Raw genomic sequence first — 18600 nt, forward strand, 5'->3', positions numbered from 1 at the left:
TTCTTCCTTTGATTGGTCCGTTACAAATGCTAAATACCCTTTGCAACCATCATTCAGAAGACGATATGCCTCAAGCATAGAAATGAGTGGCATTGAAGGATGTGCCCCATTTTCGAAGAATGCAAATCCAAAACGATCAGGTGGATTGAACCGAAAAACTTTCCGATAACAATTCATATTGGCTTGTTACTTACTAAGCTTGTCCATTTCCAAAATAACGTCAAAATCACACATTGTCAATACGACCAAATCTGTCATTTGATCTTGTCCACCAATGGTAATCTTACAATTCTTACATACCATAGTGAACAAAATTGCATCTTTTAATGGTGTAGAGACACTTAGAGGTGCTTTGAGCTCTACAAAAAAACATGGATTTTGCCACGGAAATTTGCGACAGGAAATTTTTTGTCGCTAATTTGCGACGGATTTTTTTTTCCGTCGCAAATTAGCGATGAAAATTATTCGTCGCTAATTTGCGACGGAATTTGCCACGAAATAAAAATTCGTCGCAAATTAGCGATGGAAAATAAATCCGTCGCTAATTTGCGACGGAATTAGTGACGGAAAATAAATCCGTCGCAAATTTGCGACGGAAAAAATTTCTGTCGCAAATTTGAGACGGAAAAAAAAAATCCGTCGCAAACTTGCAACGGAAAAAAAATCCGTCGCAAATTTGCGACCGAAAAAAAAAATCCGTCGCAAATTTGCGACAGAAAAAAAAATCCATCGCAAATTTGAGACGGAAAAAAAAAATCCGTCGCTCCCTCCTCCCCTCCGCCAGCCATGATGGCCACCCTCACTGCCACCGCCGTTGCCTCCTCCTCCGTCGCCATCTGCCCGTTCCGCACCCACAAGCCCTCTCGCGCGCCCCGCCGGGATCCGGTGCTCCGTCACCGAGGGCCCCACGATCTCCCAGCCGAACAGAGTTCGTCTCCCCGTCTCACCTCGAGCTTTGGAGCTCTTCCCAGGTACGAAACGAGCTCGCTCCCGCGGTCGTCACTGGTTTCGTACAGTGACCGTTCTTGATGTTGTCTTTGGTTTCGTGTGATCAGCATAGGGTGAGGTTGGGGAAGTACAAGAGGGACGCGGATTCGTTGCGGAGGGAGGGGGAGAATTCGCAGGCCGTGTGGAGCCCTGATGCCAAATTGATTGCCTTTGTGGTGAGTTCGAGATGTTTTTATGGATAGGTTTGATGAAACATGATATGATCCGGTCGATTTGTGAGTCGGGCAATTGCAATTGATTTTGCATTTGCATTGCCGTTCTTGATTCATATCTGGTCGGCCTATAACTATGGATTGGTATAAGTTCATTTTTTGGGATGTACTCGTGTACAAAATTTACCTTGACTACAATGCATCCGCAAAGGATGGTGCTCAAAATGAGAGCTGGGTGCCCTGCTGTAGATCTCTTCTTTGGCTGTTCCAGTTAGAAATTCTGCGTGTCGGTTGACTACTGTCATTCTTCGGACTGATCTTTGTAGCTACTTAATTTTGGCCAAGGGGGTATCGGTATGACCCTTTAGATAATTATCTCTAATAGAAGCTAGAGAGGTGATGCTTGTCAATTGTGCCTATTGTTAGTGAATGCGAGCATTCTTTCCTCCTTCCTTGGTCTTGCTCTGACTAGTAAAATAAACTACCAGTTGCTTCTTATATTATCCCCTCGAGGGCACCTGGTTGCTTCTTATGACGTGTTTTCATATTTTTTTGCAGACGACTTCACTCTATCTTCATTTATTTAAGGTTCACTTTTATGAGAAAAGAGTACAGATTGGAGGGAAGCAACCGTCTGGTTTGTATTTTGCGACTATTTCTCTTCTCCTCAGCGAGCAGGTTCCCTTTGGAGACATGAATTTATCTGTGTGAGTATTACGCCAATGTATTTGTGTATATGCTGGAAATCTAAACTTGTGCCTTAGTGGACTGTGGGCACGCCATTGTCTTTATTATTCCCTAAACTCGGTTAAGTTGTACAAAAATCACATAACATCTTGTAAGTATATTGGTTTTGCTCATTTAAAATAAAAAATATTAAATGAACAAAGCAGTCTAGAAACCTAATGGGCATGTTTGATGAATGTTTACCGAGCTTATGTCTCTTCCTCAAGAGCAATATCGTAAGTGATAACAGGCATATGCTGCTTGGACTCTCTGACGGATCCTTGTATGGCATTTCTTGGAAGGGAGAGGTATGCTTTATCTTTTTTACTGGCTATTTACTTTCAGGATCAGAGTTTTCTGTAAGACGTTGGTGCTTTGATCTGTTCAGCCTGAAGAGGGTTGTCTTTGTTGATTATGATTTAATTTCTCTCTTTACATCATAATGTCTGCGCAGTTTTGTAGGGCTGTTGGACTTGACCATCCCATACGAAATGAGAGTGATAAAGTTACTGACTTACCACATCCTGTAAGTAATGGAATTGGGTATAGTCTTCATCGAGAAATGGAGATGATGTTTGTGAGTTTATAGGGTAAATGGGTCAGGATAGGGTGCTTTGCAAGTATTTGATGAATGACCCAGTTCTCCAATTTGCGAATAGACGTGCAATTTTGGACTTTTTTTGTGCTGTTGCAAATAGCGAGGCGAGGCTCGAATCGGCGTGAGTTCTTTCTTGGGTGTTCTTCCTTTTTTTTTTTCTGGGGGAAAGGAAGAAAATGGAGAGGACAAAGCTATCGTTGGATAGATGCTCAAGAACACTCAGACTTCACTTGCAGAAGGTAGTGCTTCATGTGTTAATTTTTTTGAAGCTTTCTTTGGATAGATGCTCATTCTCTTGCTTGTCACTTCAGAACAAGAACGCAATCGCCAGTTGACAAAGCCTGTAACTGCTGAAAAGGTAGGATATGGTTCTATGTATTGTTGATATTCGTATTGAGGTTGGCAATGAGAACCTTGCCAGAGTACAGTTGTGCTGTTTTTGTGCATATTGGTCATCACTTTTGTTTGTTTGCAGATGGAAACAAGAAAAGCAGAGCTTGAGACTAACCTTGCAACTAATCTCAAGAGGCAGAAGCAAGAGTATGAGGCTATTATATCCTCATCAGAGACTGATTTGCATGAAAATGAAGCGGAATCAAAGTGGTAGGAGCTAAAAGATACTAAATCATTGGTCATTGATGCAACCCAGCGATTAGAAGGTGGAAATTTTGGATTGATCGAAATATTGTTGTCTTGAAGCTTTAGATTTTGTTCGCGCTTTTGATTGAAACAAAAATTATCAGGAATTAATAGAAGTACAGAGGAAACAAATAAGCAAATCAAAAAGATCAAAGATGAGATGGCAAAGTTGAAGGTACTATTTAATTTTTTCGGTGTGGACTAAATGTTGGTATTCAACTCTTTGGTTTCTTCTCAAATGATTGCTCGAATGCAGGCTTTGGAGGACACCTATGAGAAAACACTTCAGGATGAAACTAAAGAACTTGAACAACTCTTTAGCCGGAGGAATACTCTTATAGCTAAAAAGATGAGTACTCAAAAAAGATAAGGAACTTGGGCCCGTTATCTTCTGATGCTTTTGAGACGTATGTTCCCTTGTCTAACTGTGAAAATGTTTTGACTTTGAAAATGCTTTTGAGGCGTATGTTCCCTTTGCTACTGAATTTTAATTTGGTTTCCACTATTGAAGCTCATCATACCTCATTTTATATGTTTGAGATTATAGGTATAGACGGAGGAGCATCAAAGAGTTGCAGAAGATGCTTCACAGATGCAACGAGCAGCTCCGATAGTTTAGTCATGTAAACAAGAAAGCACTTGATCAGTACGTGAACTTCACAGAGCAAAGGAAGTGAGCATCTCACATGGACCGTGTCTTTAGTTTTGTTCAGTATTTATATGATGGAGATTGTCGCTAAAAGCCAGATATTCTTTTTTGATTCATTTCTGTCGTCATTGTTTATTGTGCAAGATTATTTATTATGCAAGATTATTTATTCTCTCATTATGTGTACTATAAAGAAAAATATTTATGTCATTCTTGTGGAAAATGTAGATGAATGTATTTCATTTTCATATTATTATAATATTTTGATGATATTAAGTGCTTAATCAATGTTAAATATAAATTTCAGAAATTAATTTTGCTTTTAATTAAGTTTAAAATCGAAAAATAAAATAAATGATTTTATCGTACGATCGCAAATTATAAAAGTTCGTTACAAAAATAAAATTTCGTCGCTAATTTCGTCCCTAAACGATATTCGTCGCAGAGTTCGTCACTAAAGAATTAATAAAAAATCATTGCTAAATTTGTTCATGAATAATGTTCATGGCAAAAGTCAAAATTTTTCGTGACAAATTTGCGACGAATTTTGCCACGAGTAAGTTCGTCGCAAATTACAAACAAAAAAAATTCGTGCCAAATTAGCGACGAATTTTGTCACGAATATAGTTCGTGGCAAATTAGCGACGAATTTTGCGACGGAAAAATAAATCCGTTGCAAATTTGCGACGGAAAATAAATCCGTCGCAAATTTGCGACGGATTGAAAATGCCTTCCGTCGCAATTTTTGTGACGGAAAATTTTTGTGACGAATTTTGCGACGAATTTTGCGACGGATAAAGTTCGTGGCTAATTTGCGACGAATTTTGCGACGAATTTTTTTCCGTCGCAATGTTGCGACGGAAATTGAAATTTTCCGTCGCAAAAATTTGCAACGACCTATTAGCGACGGAATTTTTTCCGTCGCTAATTTCGTTGCAAATTCGATTTGCGACGGATTTTGCTAAATTTTTCGTCGCAAAATTCGTCGCTAATCCCTTATTTTTTTGTAGTGGAGCAGTTTGGGATTTACTCCAATTAATTATGAGAATCGTGCATATCTGAATGAATGTGTGATACTCGTATCAAATAATGCATAAGCACTGTTGTCGCATACAAAGATAGATATAATAGTTTTGGAAGCCCTAGCTTCCTCCCGCGTGACAGCACAAAGTCGCCTTGGGCTAGTGGCCTCTAGAAATTTCCTAGCCGTGAGGCTTGGTTTTGTTGCGGTGGCCTCATCTGCTGTCGATATGCCATCATATGACACTATCTTATCATGTGACCTTTCGGTCAACATCCAAAGGCTCCTGTGTGAGCCAGGCGGGGTGCATTTCCATGTGGCTTTCCACAAGTACAGCATACATTATTTTGATATTGCATCCTCACCATCGGTTGATTATTATGTGTTTACCCAAACTGTCCTCTAGCATTGTTCGTCTTAATCGAAACAAATGGTCACTTTCCAATTTGTATGGGCCTTTTGCCACAACGTAAATTAGGTCAAAAGACCTTATGATTTGGTCTTGTCGTGAAAGTTGCTGCTGTTGCTAACTCTGAAAAGTTTCTCTCTATGGGCTGAGCACACTCATAGAGGGCATTATAGTTCTCAAGATTCAAGGGCACTAATCTGCTCTTGATATCTAGCCTCTGGCCATCTTGAAATCTTTTAGCCATGTCCTCCTTATCCCCAACTAATTTGGGGGTGAACCTTGGCAATTTTGCAAACTTCAAATCATACTGATCCATTGTTATATTATTATGTTTTAATTCTATGAATTCCATCACTTCCTTATCTCGAGCACAATCCAAGATATATTTTCCAAAGAACATTTTAACAAAGCCACCCCATGTCATGAGTGCACCAACCGAAAAACCACTTCTTTAGATGCCCTCAACCAAAAACTGGCATTATCTTAGAGTTGGTACTCAGTTAGGGGGGGGAAGAATAGCATTGGTGCCAAAACTTGTGTACGGAGGCCACTTTGGTGTCAAAAGTTTCATTTGGATCACTTTAGTGCCAAATCGGAGGAAAAATGATCACTTTGGTGTCAACGGCGAGAAATTCCGGCCAAATTAATACGTGACATTTATAATTAAATTTTTAATCTTAGTTGGATTTTTTTTTTAAAAAATTAGTCTACGTGGCATTTCCACGTATATATTTCGATTTTTTTAATACTTTTCTGAATTTTTTTCTTTTTTTCTTTTCTTTCTTCTCCCTTTGTCACCGCCGGTGACCGGAGGCCGGCCACTGCCACCCGGCCTCGCCGGACGAGGCCGCCGCCGCCCGCCACAGGCGAGGCCGGCGACCCTCGCCGGGCGACGGCAGCAAGCCCCGGCGAGGTCGGCCTCGCCTCGCATGGGCGAGGGGCTCCCTCGCCCAGATCCGGCGAGGCCGGCCGTCGCCCGGGCCACGGCGGCCCCGCCGAGCGTCGCCGGCGAAGGCGACGCCGGCGGGGCCGCCGTGGCTGGGCGACGGCCGGCCTCGTCGGATCTGGCGAGGAGAGCCTCGCCGGGGCTCGCCCTCGCCCATGCGAGGCGAGGCCGACCTCGCCGGGCTTGCCCGCCGTCGCCCGGGCGAGGTCGGTCGGGCCTCGCCGGGACGAGGCCGCCGCCGCCGCCACGGGCGAGGCCCGGCCGACCCTCGCACGGGCGACGGCGGGCAAGCCCGGCGAGGTCGGCCTCGCCTCGCATGGGCGAGGCGAGCCCGGCGAGGGCTCCCTCGCCCGAGTCCGGCGAGGCCGGCCGTCGCCCGGGCCACGGCGGCCCGCCGGCGTTGCCTTCCCGGGCGACGTTCGGCGGGGCCGCCGTGGCCGGGCGACGGCCGGCCTCGCCGGATCGCGAGGAGCCTCGCCGGGCTCGCCCTCGCCCATGCGAGGTGAGGCCGACCTCGCCGGGCTTGCCCGCCGTCGCCCAGGCGAGGGTCGGCCGGGCCTCGCCTGTGGCGGGCGGCGGCGGCCTCGTCCGGGTGAGGCCAGGCGGCCGGTGGCCTACCTCCGGTCACTGGCGGTGACAAAGGGAGAAGAAAGAAAAGAAAGAAAGAAAAGAAATAAAAAGAAAAAAATTATTTAAAATAAAAAATGCTGACTGTGCGTGTTCACTGTATCTCCGGCGAGCCACGTCGGCTTGAAATACTAATAAAAAATTGCCACGTCAGATTTCCGACCAATCAGATCAGAGTTGGCACTTAAAAGATCGTTTTTTAAATTTTTTGGCACTAAAGTGATCCAAATGGAACTTTTGACACCAAAGTGGCCTCCGTACACAAGTTTTGGCACCAATGCTGTTCTTACCCCCTCAGTTAGGGCTATCTTGTTAGCTTTGTTGCAATTTAGTAAAGCAAATATCTTCTTAATCCCATCAAATCCATGATTCCTCCTCTTCTAAATTTCTTATTCCAGCAAACTTTGGCGGTTTCAGCTTCAGAAATTGCTTGATTAAACCTTGTAAATAATGATCTCCATTTCCCAAACTAGAAGCTGCATGCTGTTTTACTTGCCTTTCAATCAGGCTTTTGACGTCCAACCAAAAAATAAATAAATCAGGCTTTTGACGTTTGCAAGCACCTAAATAATTTCTTCCATTTGAGGATCTTGCTTCAAATTGCCACCGGAGCTCATCTTATCTTGCAAAAGCCTAAATATATTAATTAGCTCAGTGCTAATTATTTAGTAACTAATGTTATTTATACCTCACAATTAATCAAAAGCAAACGCGTGCATATAATATTTTACACTCATGACCATTGTACAACTCCAACCTTTAACCGCACCTTATTATTCCATGGGTAAACTTGCTCTAATACCAAATAAGCTATGATGCCCTAGATTGTCAGACACGACACGATACTTATTTACTATTATTTTTAAACAAGAGAAGGCATAGTGAAATAATCACGTCGATTGGTAATAGAAATTTAACAAATTCATATCAACCTCACCGATGGATCCTAATAGCTATAAGTTCATGAAGCAATATATCATGAACATAGTTCGCAAGCTCAATTCTCACCCTCTTAAACTATCTAATCCACCATTTCCATGAGAAAGCCCTAACTGGCATTTCTTCAAATAACTCGCGAGCAAACCAAAAGAACTACAAGAAGTTTAATTTCAATATATCCAAAACACTCAAAACCAGAGCCGCTGAAGAGTAATCAGCCTATAATAAAGAATTTGTGCCACTGTAAAAGAACTGGCAAGACATTCATAATCAGATGCATGAAAGAAACTTAGGGCGCACATGGTAACATTTCTATTCCATAAATCAATTTCTGTCTAGAAATAGTTTTTTCTATTTCTATTCCTCGGATAAGTTTCTGATTACATAAAAACGTTTGATAACGACCTAAAATTTCTATTTCTGTAACAGAAATTCATTTGATAACGGCATATAATTTCTATTTCCTGGAACAGAAATTCGTTTATAATAATATAAAATTTTTATTTCCAAAATTTCTATTAGAGCAAATTTGATGCGAAAAAAAAAATGTGAAAACTCCCCCGTAACACCAAATCTCTCGAAATGACTTTGCGAAAAATGTCCAATAAAGAAACCATTACCTATTATTATTTTTCCTCACAAATCACACATTCTTCGGTACAAGTTTCCTCCTTGCCCCTCTCGCAAATCCGACCAAAGACAGGATCAAGACAGGCATATCCCATGACTTCTTCAAATGAAGTAAATGCAATTGTGATTCGGTTCTTAAAATGAATGAAAGACGGTAAATTGGCATTTCATCAAGCATGCAACTTATGTACTATGATTTGGTTATAGTATGTCGTGAAAGCAAATTGTATTACCTAGCCTTACCTTCACAAGGCTCTTAACATTTAGAATTGCACATGGGAGCAGATGGAATGACTATTGACAAGTCCAGCTAATCCACATTTCACGGTAGCATTCTCCCATTCCATCTAGAATATTGCTCTTACATAGTAGAAACAGCAAAGGGTTGATCCAGAAAACATCCATAAGCTACTTCATTTGTGAATATGAAGACTTTTTGTGGTTTCATATTTGCTACGTAAGCCAATGTTTTATTTAGAGCTTTGTAAGTACAAAGAATAGTTGCATGTGAGTCAGCAACTGCACCAAGTTCCAGTTCCTACATGCCTCCACATGCTGAGGCAATCCTCTACAATCACCATGCTTTTACATCATTCGGTCTATACAAAATGCCAGAATGAATCTAGAGAAAAAGACACCACTATCGGCATATCCCAAGCACGTAAATGCATTTGTGATGCTCTTTCAATTTCACACTTATATTTAAAGCAACAAAGATAAATGTTCCAAAAGTTACTGATCTCTAAGAAAAAATGACAAATCCGCGAACTCTACTAAATACTAAGTACCACATCATATTACAAGAGCGAACATACAGGATCCCTAAATACCACATCACATTACAAGAGCTAACATAGGAAATCCTCAAATACAAAATAATTGAAATACATTACAAAAGTCGAAAATAGAATTTCATGGAATCTCCGTCATATTATGATCTCTTGCCATCTTATTGGTGATATTTTTCCTAAGCATGTTGATCTCGATTCCTTCCCCGGTCAATGTATCGTCTATGACCTCATCTTATGTAGGCCCAAATGGGTACTCCAGATCACCATATAGGGAAAGTTCCTATCCATATTGTCTTGATCACAGATGTAATTATGGATAGCACAACTATAATACGTGCTTGCTTTCAAATTGTAAATGGAGGCATGTGTTTCAAAATGAAGAAGCGATTCTTTAATGTTGCAAATGATCTCTCAATGACATTTTTTAGCGAAGAATGCCTATAGTTGAACAATTCTCTTACTGTTCTTGGCCGTCTCGCTGTACCCTTATAATCATTTAGATGATACCGTTCGCCTCTGAAAGGAGTTAAAATCCCGGAGTTGCAGCATAACCAAAATCTACCACGTAATATTTGCCTATCACATGGTATTCATATGTTGGTCATGATTTGCAATCGAAATACAGTTATAAATGAATTTATCCCATGAAGAACAAGCAAATACCTGGTGGTGGTCAAGGAAATTCCAAGCGAGGAGTATCAAGTGCTGCCGATAAGACCCGACAATCGTTGACAGAACCTTCCTAACCAGCATACACAAAAGTAAATTTCATGTCAAACGAACAAACACACATCACATTCTGAGTGGTTATTCCTTTCCTGCCTCTAAATGGGATCTGTTTCGCCGCAGGTACAGAGGCATGAACATGGGTGCCATCAATAGCACCTACGCAACCCTATCATTTTAGCAAATACTAATATTATACAAGATTATCAACAAAATGAAACTAATGGTGTAAAGGAATGTATGAAAATTCTACCTTGAAGTAGCGTTTACGGGTAGGATTCATAAAAATCTCCTCGGGGACAACTTCAAAGGAAGGTGGCACGATAATCTCTCTTGCCAGTTTGAGAATTGCCTGCAACACTATAGCGAAGTACTTGCTAATAGTTTGTCCCGAATGTTGGAATCTCTCACATAAATCTCTATTCGAGTTCTTGTGACAAATCATAGATAAGAAAATCCCAACTTGTTCATCCACCCTAATATATCGACTATCTTCCAACCAACCTCTTGCCTTCATAAATTCACAAAGGTTGAGAAACACATGTCTCTCCATTCTAAAAGCTTCATATGCTCTATCTGAATGTCCATAAAGAACCTCCCTCATCTATTGGGGTCCTGACAATACGCTGGCCCTAATAGGTTTTTTTGTGTGCATGGACATATCAAACTCAGTAGTGCACGCCTATGCTATTATTATATCAAGTTCAAAATCATCAAAGCCTTGTTTAACTGATTCAACTGATGCTACTTGATCAATACTCCCGCTACTTTCACCCCCCTCCATATGACCTATGCAATCACACGAACTAAGAACGTAAACACAACAAATAAGTACGGAATCCAAGAGTAATCAACAATAGCCACAATGTCATCACAGTTGCATAAAAAAATAACAAAGCATCTCAAGTACATAAGTTATAGCTTGAAAAATAAGCCAAATATAAATCCAAGCATATTTCTCAACATCTACTTAAAGAGATTCAAGAAGACCACGTCTCCTTTCAGGTAAAGATATGATGAAAGCCTCTCTCCAAATGGCATTAAGACATGCCTGGTTCACAGCTTTGTTGTAAAGATTTTGCTCCAAGTCAAGCATGCCATTTAGGACGACAACCACAGCTCTTATGGAGTAGGCATCTCCGGGTAGTGGGGGATGTGAGGTGACGGAGCCACTTGTTGATTGAGCCATCCTGGATTTTATCATCTCTTGAATGGCTTTGAAGGTGTTAGAGGCATCATATGTGTTACTCTTTCTCCTCCTTTTCGAATTTGGAGTTCTATCCAACTTGTGCTTCTCACGAACTGGCGTGGCAGTCACATAAGGTGCGAAGACTCCCTAGTCATTAGGATATTCACTAAGTTCCTCCGGATCACCCACCGCACCACCACCACCATTGCTGCCGCCACCGCCGCCACCGCCGCCACCACCATTGCCACCACCACCAAGACCATTGTCTTCCCCCTCCGACACCACCAAGCACTCTGCATTTCCTGCTGCGTATTCCCTCGTAGCATATGTATCACCGAACACAATACATACTGAGGAAACCCATCTTTTCAGAATTTAGCCCATTTGCTGTTATTCTACAATTTTGTCAATACTGACATACGTCAGCAACATAATTGAAGATTACATCCACAATAAGAACAAAATGACCCAACGAAAGTGATACCTTGATGTGAGACTCCCATACACTTGGATCCTCCATAGCAACCGTTTTGTTAATATTATTCCATCCAAATCCAGATTATGAAAAAAGCTTCTTAAAACTACCATACTGTCTCTTCAGTTTGTTTACACTGTTCTTCAACTGAACTAGACTAAATTGAAGTGTTGTTTGTTTATTGAATTGGGTAAGTATGTTATTCCACCCTACTTTGTTGTAGGTACAAGTAGTGCGATTTCCCTTTTTCACCTCTTCTACCAACAAACTTACAAGCATATTGGTTAGCGGCTCGGTCCACTTTGCTATGAATGCCTCTTTGTGGGATGCCATTTAACCTTAACTGACAGAGATCAAATGAGTCATATCATATGGTGTACCAATTCAAGCGTAAAAAATTTGATGTCAAGGTCACATATATCTAATGTTCAAAAAACTATTAATAAAACAAAAGGCACGAAGAAAATTCAGAGAGAACATCCGCATATAGTATTGTACAAGCAAGCATATATCGCAAGCATATATCATCTTCAGAAGTCTCATTGTGCTGCACCAAGCTAATGCTTGGTCTAACCAAACTGGACAGTTTGGGGGAAAATACGCGACATGACTACGCGAGCTCTACTTTTTCTTCTCCTCTTTTGAGGGAAAATACAATATACTCACTATTTCCAATATTATGCAGGTCAGAAGATGTTATAATGCACTTACTAAGCTGAAGTTGTTAGTTGGTTGAGTGTGGAGGCTCTCGAAGGATTGCTCTACCCCACCATTCACGTTAACTAAACTTCAGCCACCTGAATCTAAGACTATAGAGCGTTCTGGCCACAAGATACATTAGAGTAGCTAATCATCCTGTATCTTGAACAAGCTAGCCATGCATCGAGTGCGTTTGATATTTATTGCACGTGTATCGCAGTTTTCCTCCGAACAATCACATCTACACAAATCCCGCGCAGCCACACAAATCTAAAGCTTCCGCGCCGACATAAGGGATTTGCAGGTAGGTTGGATCGGGCAAAAGCGTAGACCCATTCAAAACCCGTTTAAGACCCACATTTGATCGAAGCTTTACAGCTCAAACCCACAAACAACCCATTTATTATCAACAGGCCAACCCATATCCGACCCATTTAATAAAAAAACGGGTTAAAAAAATAGATCGTCAACCCGTTCCGACACCTCCGGTTACCGGCTTTCGGTTAATCCAATCCAAAAAATGAAAATGGATCAGAACGGGATTTGTAATCACAAACGTTCAGCAAAGGGCCCAAGCCCGGCCCAAGCCCGGCCCACGTTCGGCACGAGTTGGACACCGACTCTCTCGAGGGGCCGAAGCGAGGGCGAGCACATAAAATGAAGGCAAAACACAGCGAGCAATTAACTCTGCACCGATCTTTCTTTCCTTTCTGCTCTCAAAGATTCCACCGTCACATCATCGCTTCCCGATCGCGCTTTCTTCTTCTTCTTCTTCTCCTTCGCCGTCGGCGTCTCTCGTCGCCGTCGGCGTCTCTCGTCTGCGATTGGGCGGCGCCGCCTTCCTCACTCAGGGAGCTTTTGCCCCACCGCTGGTGGTGGTGGCCCGCGCTGTCGAGGACGGACGTGTGCGGGGGGGCGCGCGCGTGTGGTGAGTTCTCCGATCGGTGAAGCTTGCCGTCGGAGGGGCGGTTTGAGGAGCGAATCTGGGCGGTGAGAGCTGGTCGGGGCTCGGGCGCTGTCTGCGTTGCGCGGAGTTCATCTTGCCGTTCGTTCGGAGCCACGGGATGGACATGGACACCGATCGCCCTCCCGAGGATAGCAATCTCGGCCCTCGAGATCGAATTCTGGAGGTGCGGCGGTTTTTTCTTCCGATGGTTTTGGTTTTTCGCTTTCTTCCCGGTTTCCATTTCGTCGTTTTTGTTGAAATCGTTGGATCGTTGGCTGTTGTTTGCTTCTCCTTTTCTTTCCTCTTTCAAGTTTGGGAATTGAGAATGTTTTGCCATCGGTTTCGATGTGGTGCGGTCTGAATGGGGTTTTGAGAGCTTCTGTTTTGGTCTTTGGAAGCGAAACGTGTCGGCTCTACTTCAAAGAGGCTAGGAATTGATCTTTGACAGGTTGTATGCGGGTGAATTGAAGCTGGAAATGTAATTTCTCATCACTGCCTTTCTTTTTTTTTTTTGCGCTGCTTCGTTTTTCCACAGCTTCATAATAGGACTTAGTGTATGGCAGTGCGAAGTGAGCTTTGTGTATACAGGAAACGTATGGGATGTGAGGGCAGTGTGTTCGTAGTCCTTAGGTTGTAGCCTCGAGGGGCATTTTGAAAGTGAGTATTTCCATTTTTCTTTCTTCTTCTTTTTTTCATCTTTTAGTCTGCTGAATGGATGGAGATGTAATAAGGGTTCTGCTGCTTTTGCTGTAATGATTTCATTGTTTGCCCAGTCTTTCACTGATGATCTTTTCTTTTACTGTTTGGTAATATTTTGGCATTAATAATATGAAGTAAGAGACAATTTGCTAACAGTGGGATATAGGCAGGATATAATTCGGTAAATTGGATGCTATCTTATGCTCCTTCTTGGTTATTTATGCTAGAGGCTTGCACAAAGTGAAGTTCCACCGGAGTACCTTTGCAACTTTGAATCTGGTGTTGTTTCTTTCCTCAAGGATAATGAGTCCTGGACCCCACAGCTTGTATCTGCAATTTTACCCTTAGATGAGGAGCTGACAGAGATTCATCAGAAACTGCAAACGGGATCTGAAGATGTTCCGGAAGAAAATGACATGAGAAAGCGTTTTAGAGAAAGTATGGTTTGGTTGCAGTGGTTGATGTTTAAGGATGAACCTGCCTATGTACTTGAGTATCTTTTGGACATTGATGTGGGCCAGAGGGGAGTTTGTGGTGCTGTGTGGGGAATCGATGATATTGCCTATAGGTGCCGAACATGCGAAAATGACCCCACATGTGCAATATGTGTCCCTTGTTTTGAAAATGGGAATCATGAGGACCATGATTACTCAATGATATATACTGGAGGGGGTTGTTGCGATTGTGGAGATGCGACTGCATGGAGACGAGAGGGCTTCTGTTCGAAGCATAAAGGTGCAGAACAGATCCAACCCCTTCCTCAGGAAATCGCACACTCTGCTGGGCCAGTCCTTGATGCCCTTTTTGTGTTTTGGAAAAACAAGCTGTTGTCTGCTGAGTCTTCCACTCAAGAAGACAGCAGGGCAAGCGACCTTGCTGCAGAGTGTAGTCAAGTTGCAAATGAGCTTACTCTTGTGATAGCTGAGATGCTACTAGAATTCTGCAAGCATAGCGAGAGTTTGCTGAGTTTTGCTTCAATTAGGATATTTTCATCTGCTGGTCTGTTGGAGATTCTGGTGAGGGGTGAGAGTTTCTTGAGTGATGAGGTTGTGAAGAAACTTTATGAACTACTTCTTAAACTGCTTGCAGAGCCCTTGTTCAAGTATGAGTTTGCCAAGGCATTTTTGAGTTACTACCCAGTTGTTGTAGAGGAAGCTATAAAAGAGTGCAATGATGATGTTTCTAAGAAGCATGCTGTATCGACATTTTCAGTGCAGATCTTTACAGTGCCACCTCTGACTCCACGTCTTGTGAAGGAAATGAACTTACTTGAAATGCTATTTGGATGCTTAGGAGACATATTTACTTCATGTGCTGGTGAAGACGGTCGTTTACAGGTAAGACACAAGTTTGTCTCCTATTTGGTTATTATATTCTCCCTACAAGCCTTGGATGTTGTCCACCGGATGAATTCTGACAATTGTGTAGTCTTTAGTGATTTAGTTGATAGGATGTCAGATCTACTCTAGTTGAACATTATTATGAAATATTCTCCTGAGCATTAAGAGCATTTATTTAATCACTGTGCATTGAGACTCAAGCTTTTCCATGGAAAAAAAATCATTCAATGGTTGAGCAATTGGTACTTGATTAATTATTATCATTAAAACCTTAATCTTTTCCTTACAGATACCTCTTGCCTTATGATATTTTTGAAGTATATTTAGTAGTATTAGGAATTAGTTAGTAGGTGAGTCTTAAACAAGGTAGTTAGGATTTTGGGTCTCTCATGATGTATAAATAGATCCATCTAATGTACCCTTTTGTTAATTAATTGAGTATAGATGTAGCCTATAACTATTTCTCTCTCCTTCTCTCTTGATGATCCTAGAATATTTACATGGTATAAGAGCCACAAGAGAGAGGGACCCAAATCAAAACCCTAATATTTCTTTTTTCTCATTGCCATTGAATTAGAGAAAAGAATCCCAAAGACCCATTTATCAGCCCCATTGATCCCTGTTCCAGTTTTCTCATAAGGGCAGTAACACAATCACCTTGTTATGCGCTGCCACCATTGCTCGCTGTTTGTCACCTGTTGTTGTCGACAATTCTTTGCTCATTTCATCATCCTTGAGAGCAGGCACACCTGGTCATCTTCAAGAGCAGCATCATTGTCCACAGATTGTCCCTGTCTCAAACCAGGTCTTGTCGTCTTCGAGAGTAGCGCTATCTCGAAATTGTCAACTTCAGTCATGCCGTCCCTTTAAGCTCAGTGGTGTCGTCATCACCCTTGTCCTCTCTGCCAACCTCGTTAGTCCTAGTCATGCGTCCATTCAAGCTTTGTGGAGTTGTTGTTTGTAATTTTTGTTGGTTCTCTAGTACGACCCCCTCGCAGCCTCTGTTGTCCTCATCTTCATAGTCTCTTCCTCTGTCCCGAGCAACCTTTCACTTTCCATATCCAGTTGCTCGACCGAAGTTGTCTCCTTTGTCCATCTCTTGGCTCTTGAGTTCTTCATCTCTCCAGCCCATATCTCATTGGTCTCTACTGATCATCAAGGGGACAACTCTTTGCTAGCAAGTTTTGCTGCTGTCATTCTTTGTTGGGAGCTTTCCTTTTTCATTGTTTGCTCGTCTTCCTTCTCTATAACTCGCTAGGTGCTTGTTTGGTAACCATCCCGTTTCTCTATTTTTCTGTTTTTTTTGCTCCCTGGAACAAAAAAAGAACAGAAGTTCGTTTGGAAACGTTAGCTCATTTTTCTATTATCTGGAATAGAAAAGTGGCCAAGGAATAGATTTGAAATAGAAACAAGAAGTAAAAAAAACCTACTTCTTTGTTACTAGGAACAATTTATGAAACAAGTCATTTTTTTTTCTTTTTTTTTCTCCCTTCTTCTTCCTCCTCTGGCCGGTCGCCGGGCCTCGGCGATGGCCGGCGAAGAAAAGAAAAAATTCAAAAAATCTGAGAAAATTATTAAAAAACTAAAAAAAATTCCACGTCACAAAATTTTTTTAGGGTCGTACCAAACGCTTTTCTGTTTTTTTATTTATTCCGAGAATAGAAATCTTGTGGAGTTACCCAATGCGTTCTTCTGCTTAGAAACTTATCTAGGGAATAGAAATAGAAAAAAAAACTATTTCTAAAAAAAAATTGTTCTCGGAAATAGAAATGTTACCAAATGCACCCTTGTGCATCTTTCTATTTCCAGCACTGGTTTCCGTCAAGATTTGTCATCTCTGATGCCATTGGTTTCTGCTTTGGTCTTTTCCTGTTTTATGTCTTTTTCTAATCCTAGAGAAAAGGTTAACAAAACAAAAAAAGATTTTCTAGAGATATATAATTGCTCCGATATCCAGCGACTCATCTTTGGCAATTTCTCCAATTTTGGTCCTCTGAAATCTCAACAAGCCTATTATGGATGCTATTAGTTGTGAGACTCTTCTTACACTGTGTGCGTCATTGACAAGCAAAGTCGCCATCAAGTTCTAGTTAGCCGTGAGCGCTGGAGTCAAGCACACATTTGTTGAGCAGCCATAGTCGAGTACCGTGGGGTGATGCAATTTGGTTTGCCACAATACAAGTTGGGTTCTTACATGATTTTAATCAACATCATGTGAGAAAGAGTTGTCAACTTTTTGATCATTTCTTTCTTCCCTGGTTCTCTGTCAACTTTAGTATTGATGTCGAAAGTATTTAGTTTGTCATGTAAGGAACGGGTTACACAAAATTGTCTTGAATTTGGTTGGATGTTGCCACATCCATTATCTATTGGAAGGTCCAGTTTACATTGCGCTTTGGTCACACTCTTTAAGAGAAAGTTGCAACTAGAAAGTTGCACTTGTTAGTTGCAATATGGATACTCTAGCTTGACGGTGAGTACTGAAGTATACTTAGTGGCGTTAAATATTAGTTAGTAGGTGAGTCTCAAATAAAGTAATCAGGGTTTTAGGTGTCTATCATGTTCTATAAATAGAGCCATCTCGTGTGGTTTCTTTTTTTATAACGCGGGGTTTTTGAGCCCTGCGGCTCAGCAAATTCCATGCAAACCGCCTCATTCACGTACATTGGATAAGGCTCCTTCCACAGGGTGGCGGGCATGACCCGTAAGATTAATGAGGGGTGACGCTGTGGACATAGGATCTGCTAGATCCAAACCAATTGCTGGAGCACTTAGCCAATATCCGCTAGATGTATGCCTTTGATTATTTTCTCTCTCCCTTTCTCTTGAAGATCCTAGATTATTTACGGATATCATAAATCATAAGTTTGTGTATGATTGACAGCTATGGTTCTCATTATTGAATAGTTTCATAGCAGGATAGACTGTTTTCGGAATTTAATGAAGTCAATAGTTGTTCTCTGCTTTCAGAATACTTGAAAGTATTCTTTGGAAATCCCTTTGAAAGGTATTGTTTCTTCCTTACTGATGGGGTGTTGATATTGTTTTGTAGATTGATTATAATCTAGACATCTTACAGTTGATACTTTAAACAAGAATGCACAGATGTAGAATGAACACTGAAAGATACTTCCAATTAAGACGTACATAAAGTCTTATATACTGTCTAATAAATTATTGAATTATCATTTACTTTTTATGTCAATGGTACTGTTTGAGAATCTTATAGAAAACAGTTAAATGGAATGCATTAACCAACTGGAAGTGGTGAATGATATTGGGAAATAACAGTACATTTAATTTATGACAAAATCAGTGCTCTTTGAGTGAAGTCTTTCTGTAAGGAGTCATCTTTTAGTGAAATCTGATCTATGTATAATCTCAGTGCTTG

General features: G+C 41.4%; 1 protein-coding gene, 1 long non-coding RNA gene and 1 pseudogene across 7 annotated transcripts in view; 2 read left to right on the top strand and 1 right to left on the bottom strand.

Moving 5' to 3' along the window:
* The first annotated feature begins 2219 nt into the window (after window positions 1-2219).
* Window positions 2220-4005, top strand: LOC115672363 (uncharacterized). Of its 2 annotated transcripts, XR_004004722.2 has the most exons (6): window positions 2220-2723; window positions 2796-2842; window positions 2960-3143; window positions 3228-3298; window positions 3380-3530; window positions 3671-4005. It is a non-coding gene; the product is annotated as an uncharacterized LOC115672363 (long non-coding RNA). The 2 variants fall into 2 exon arrangements; XR_008817661.1 differs by having other exon boundaries at window positions 2303-2723; window positions 3380-4005.
* A 6671-nt stretch (window positions 4006-10676) lies between these two features.
* Window positions 10677-12416, bottom strand: LOC115672379 (uncharacterized; annotated as a pseudogene).
* Window positions 12417-13124: 708 nt separating this feature from the next.
* LOC115672286 (E3 ubiquitin-protein ligase PRT6) overlaps window positions 13125-18600 on the top strand; it is a 32669-nt gene continuing 27193 nt past the window's right edge. For 4 of the 5 annotated variants that reach the window (XM_056316513.1, XM_030594060.2, XM_056316515.1 and 1 more), the window contains exons 1-2: window positions 13127-13354; window positions 14097-15206. In XM_056316513.1, the coding sequence (XP_056172488.1) occupies window positions 13289-13354; window positions 14097-15206 (1176 nt within the window). In that variant the 5' untranslated portion in view covers window positions 13127-13288. Of the gene's footprint in view, window positions 13355-14096; window positions 15207-18600 lie in introns of all 5 variants that reach the window. The other variant, XM_056316516.1, reaches the window with a different exon arrangement.

This window comes from Syzygium oleosum, unplaced genomic scaffold, assembly GCF_021117445.2.
Source record: "Syzygium oleosum isolate NSW1041296 unplaced genomic scaffold, Sole_v2.1 Sole_v2.12, whole genome shotgun sequence".
NCBI classification, from domain to species: Eukaryota; Viridiplantae; Streptophyta; class Magnoliopsida; order Myrtales; family Myrtaceae; genus Syzygium; species Syzygium oleosum.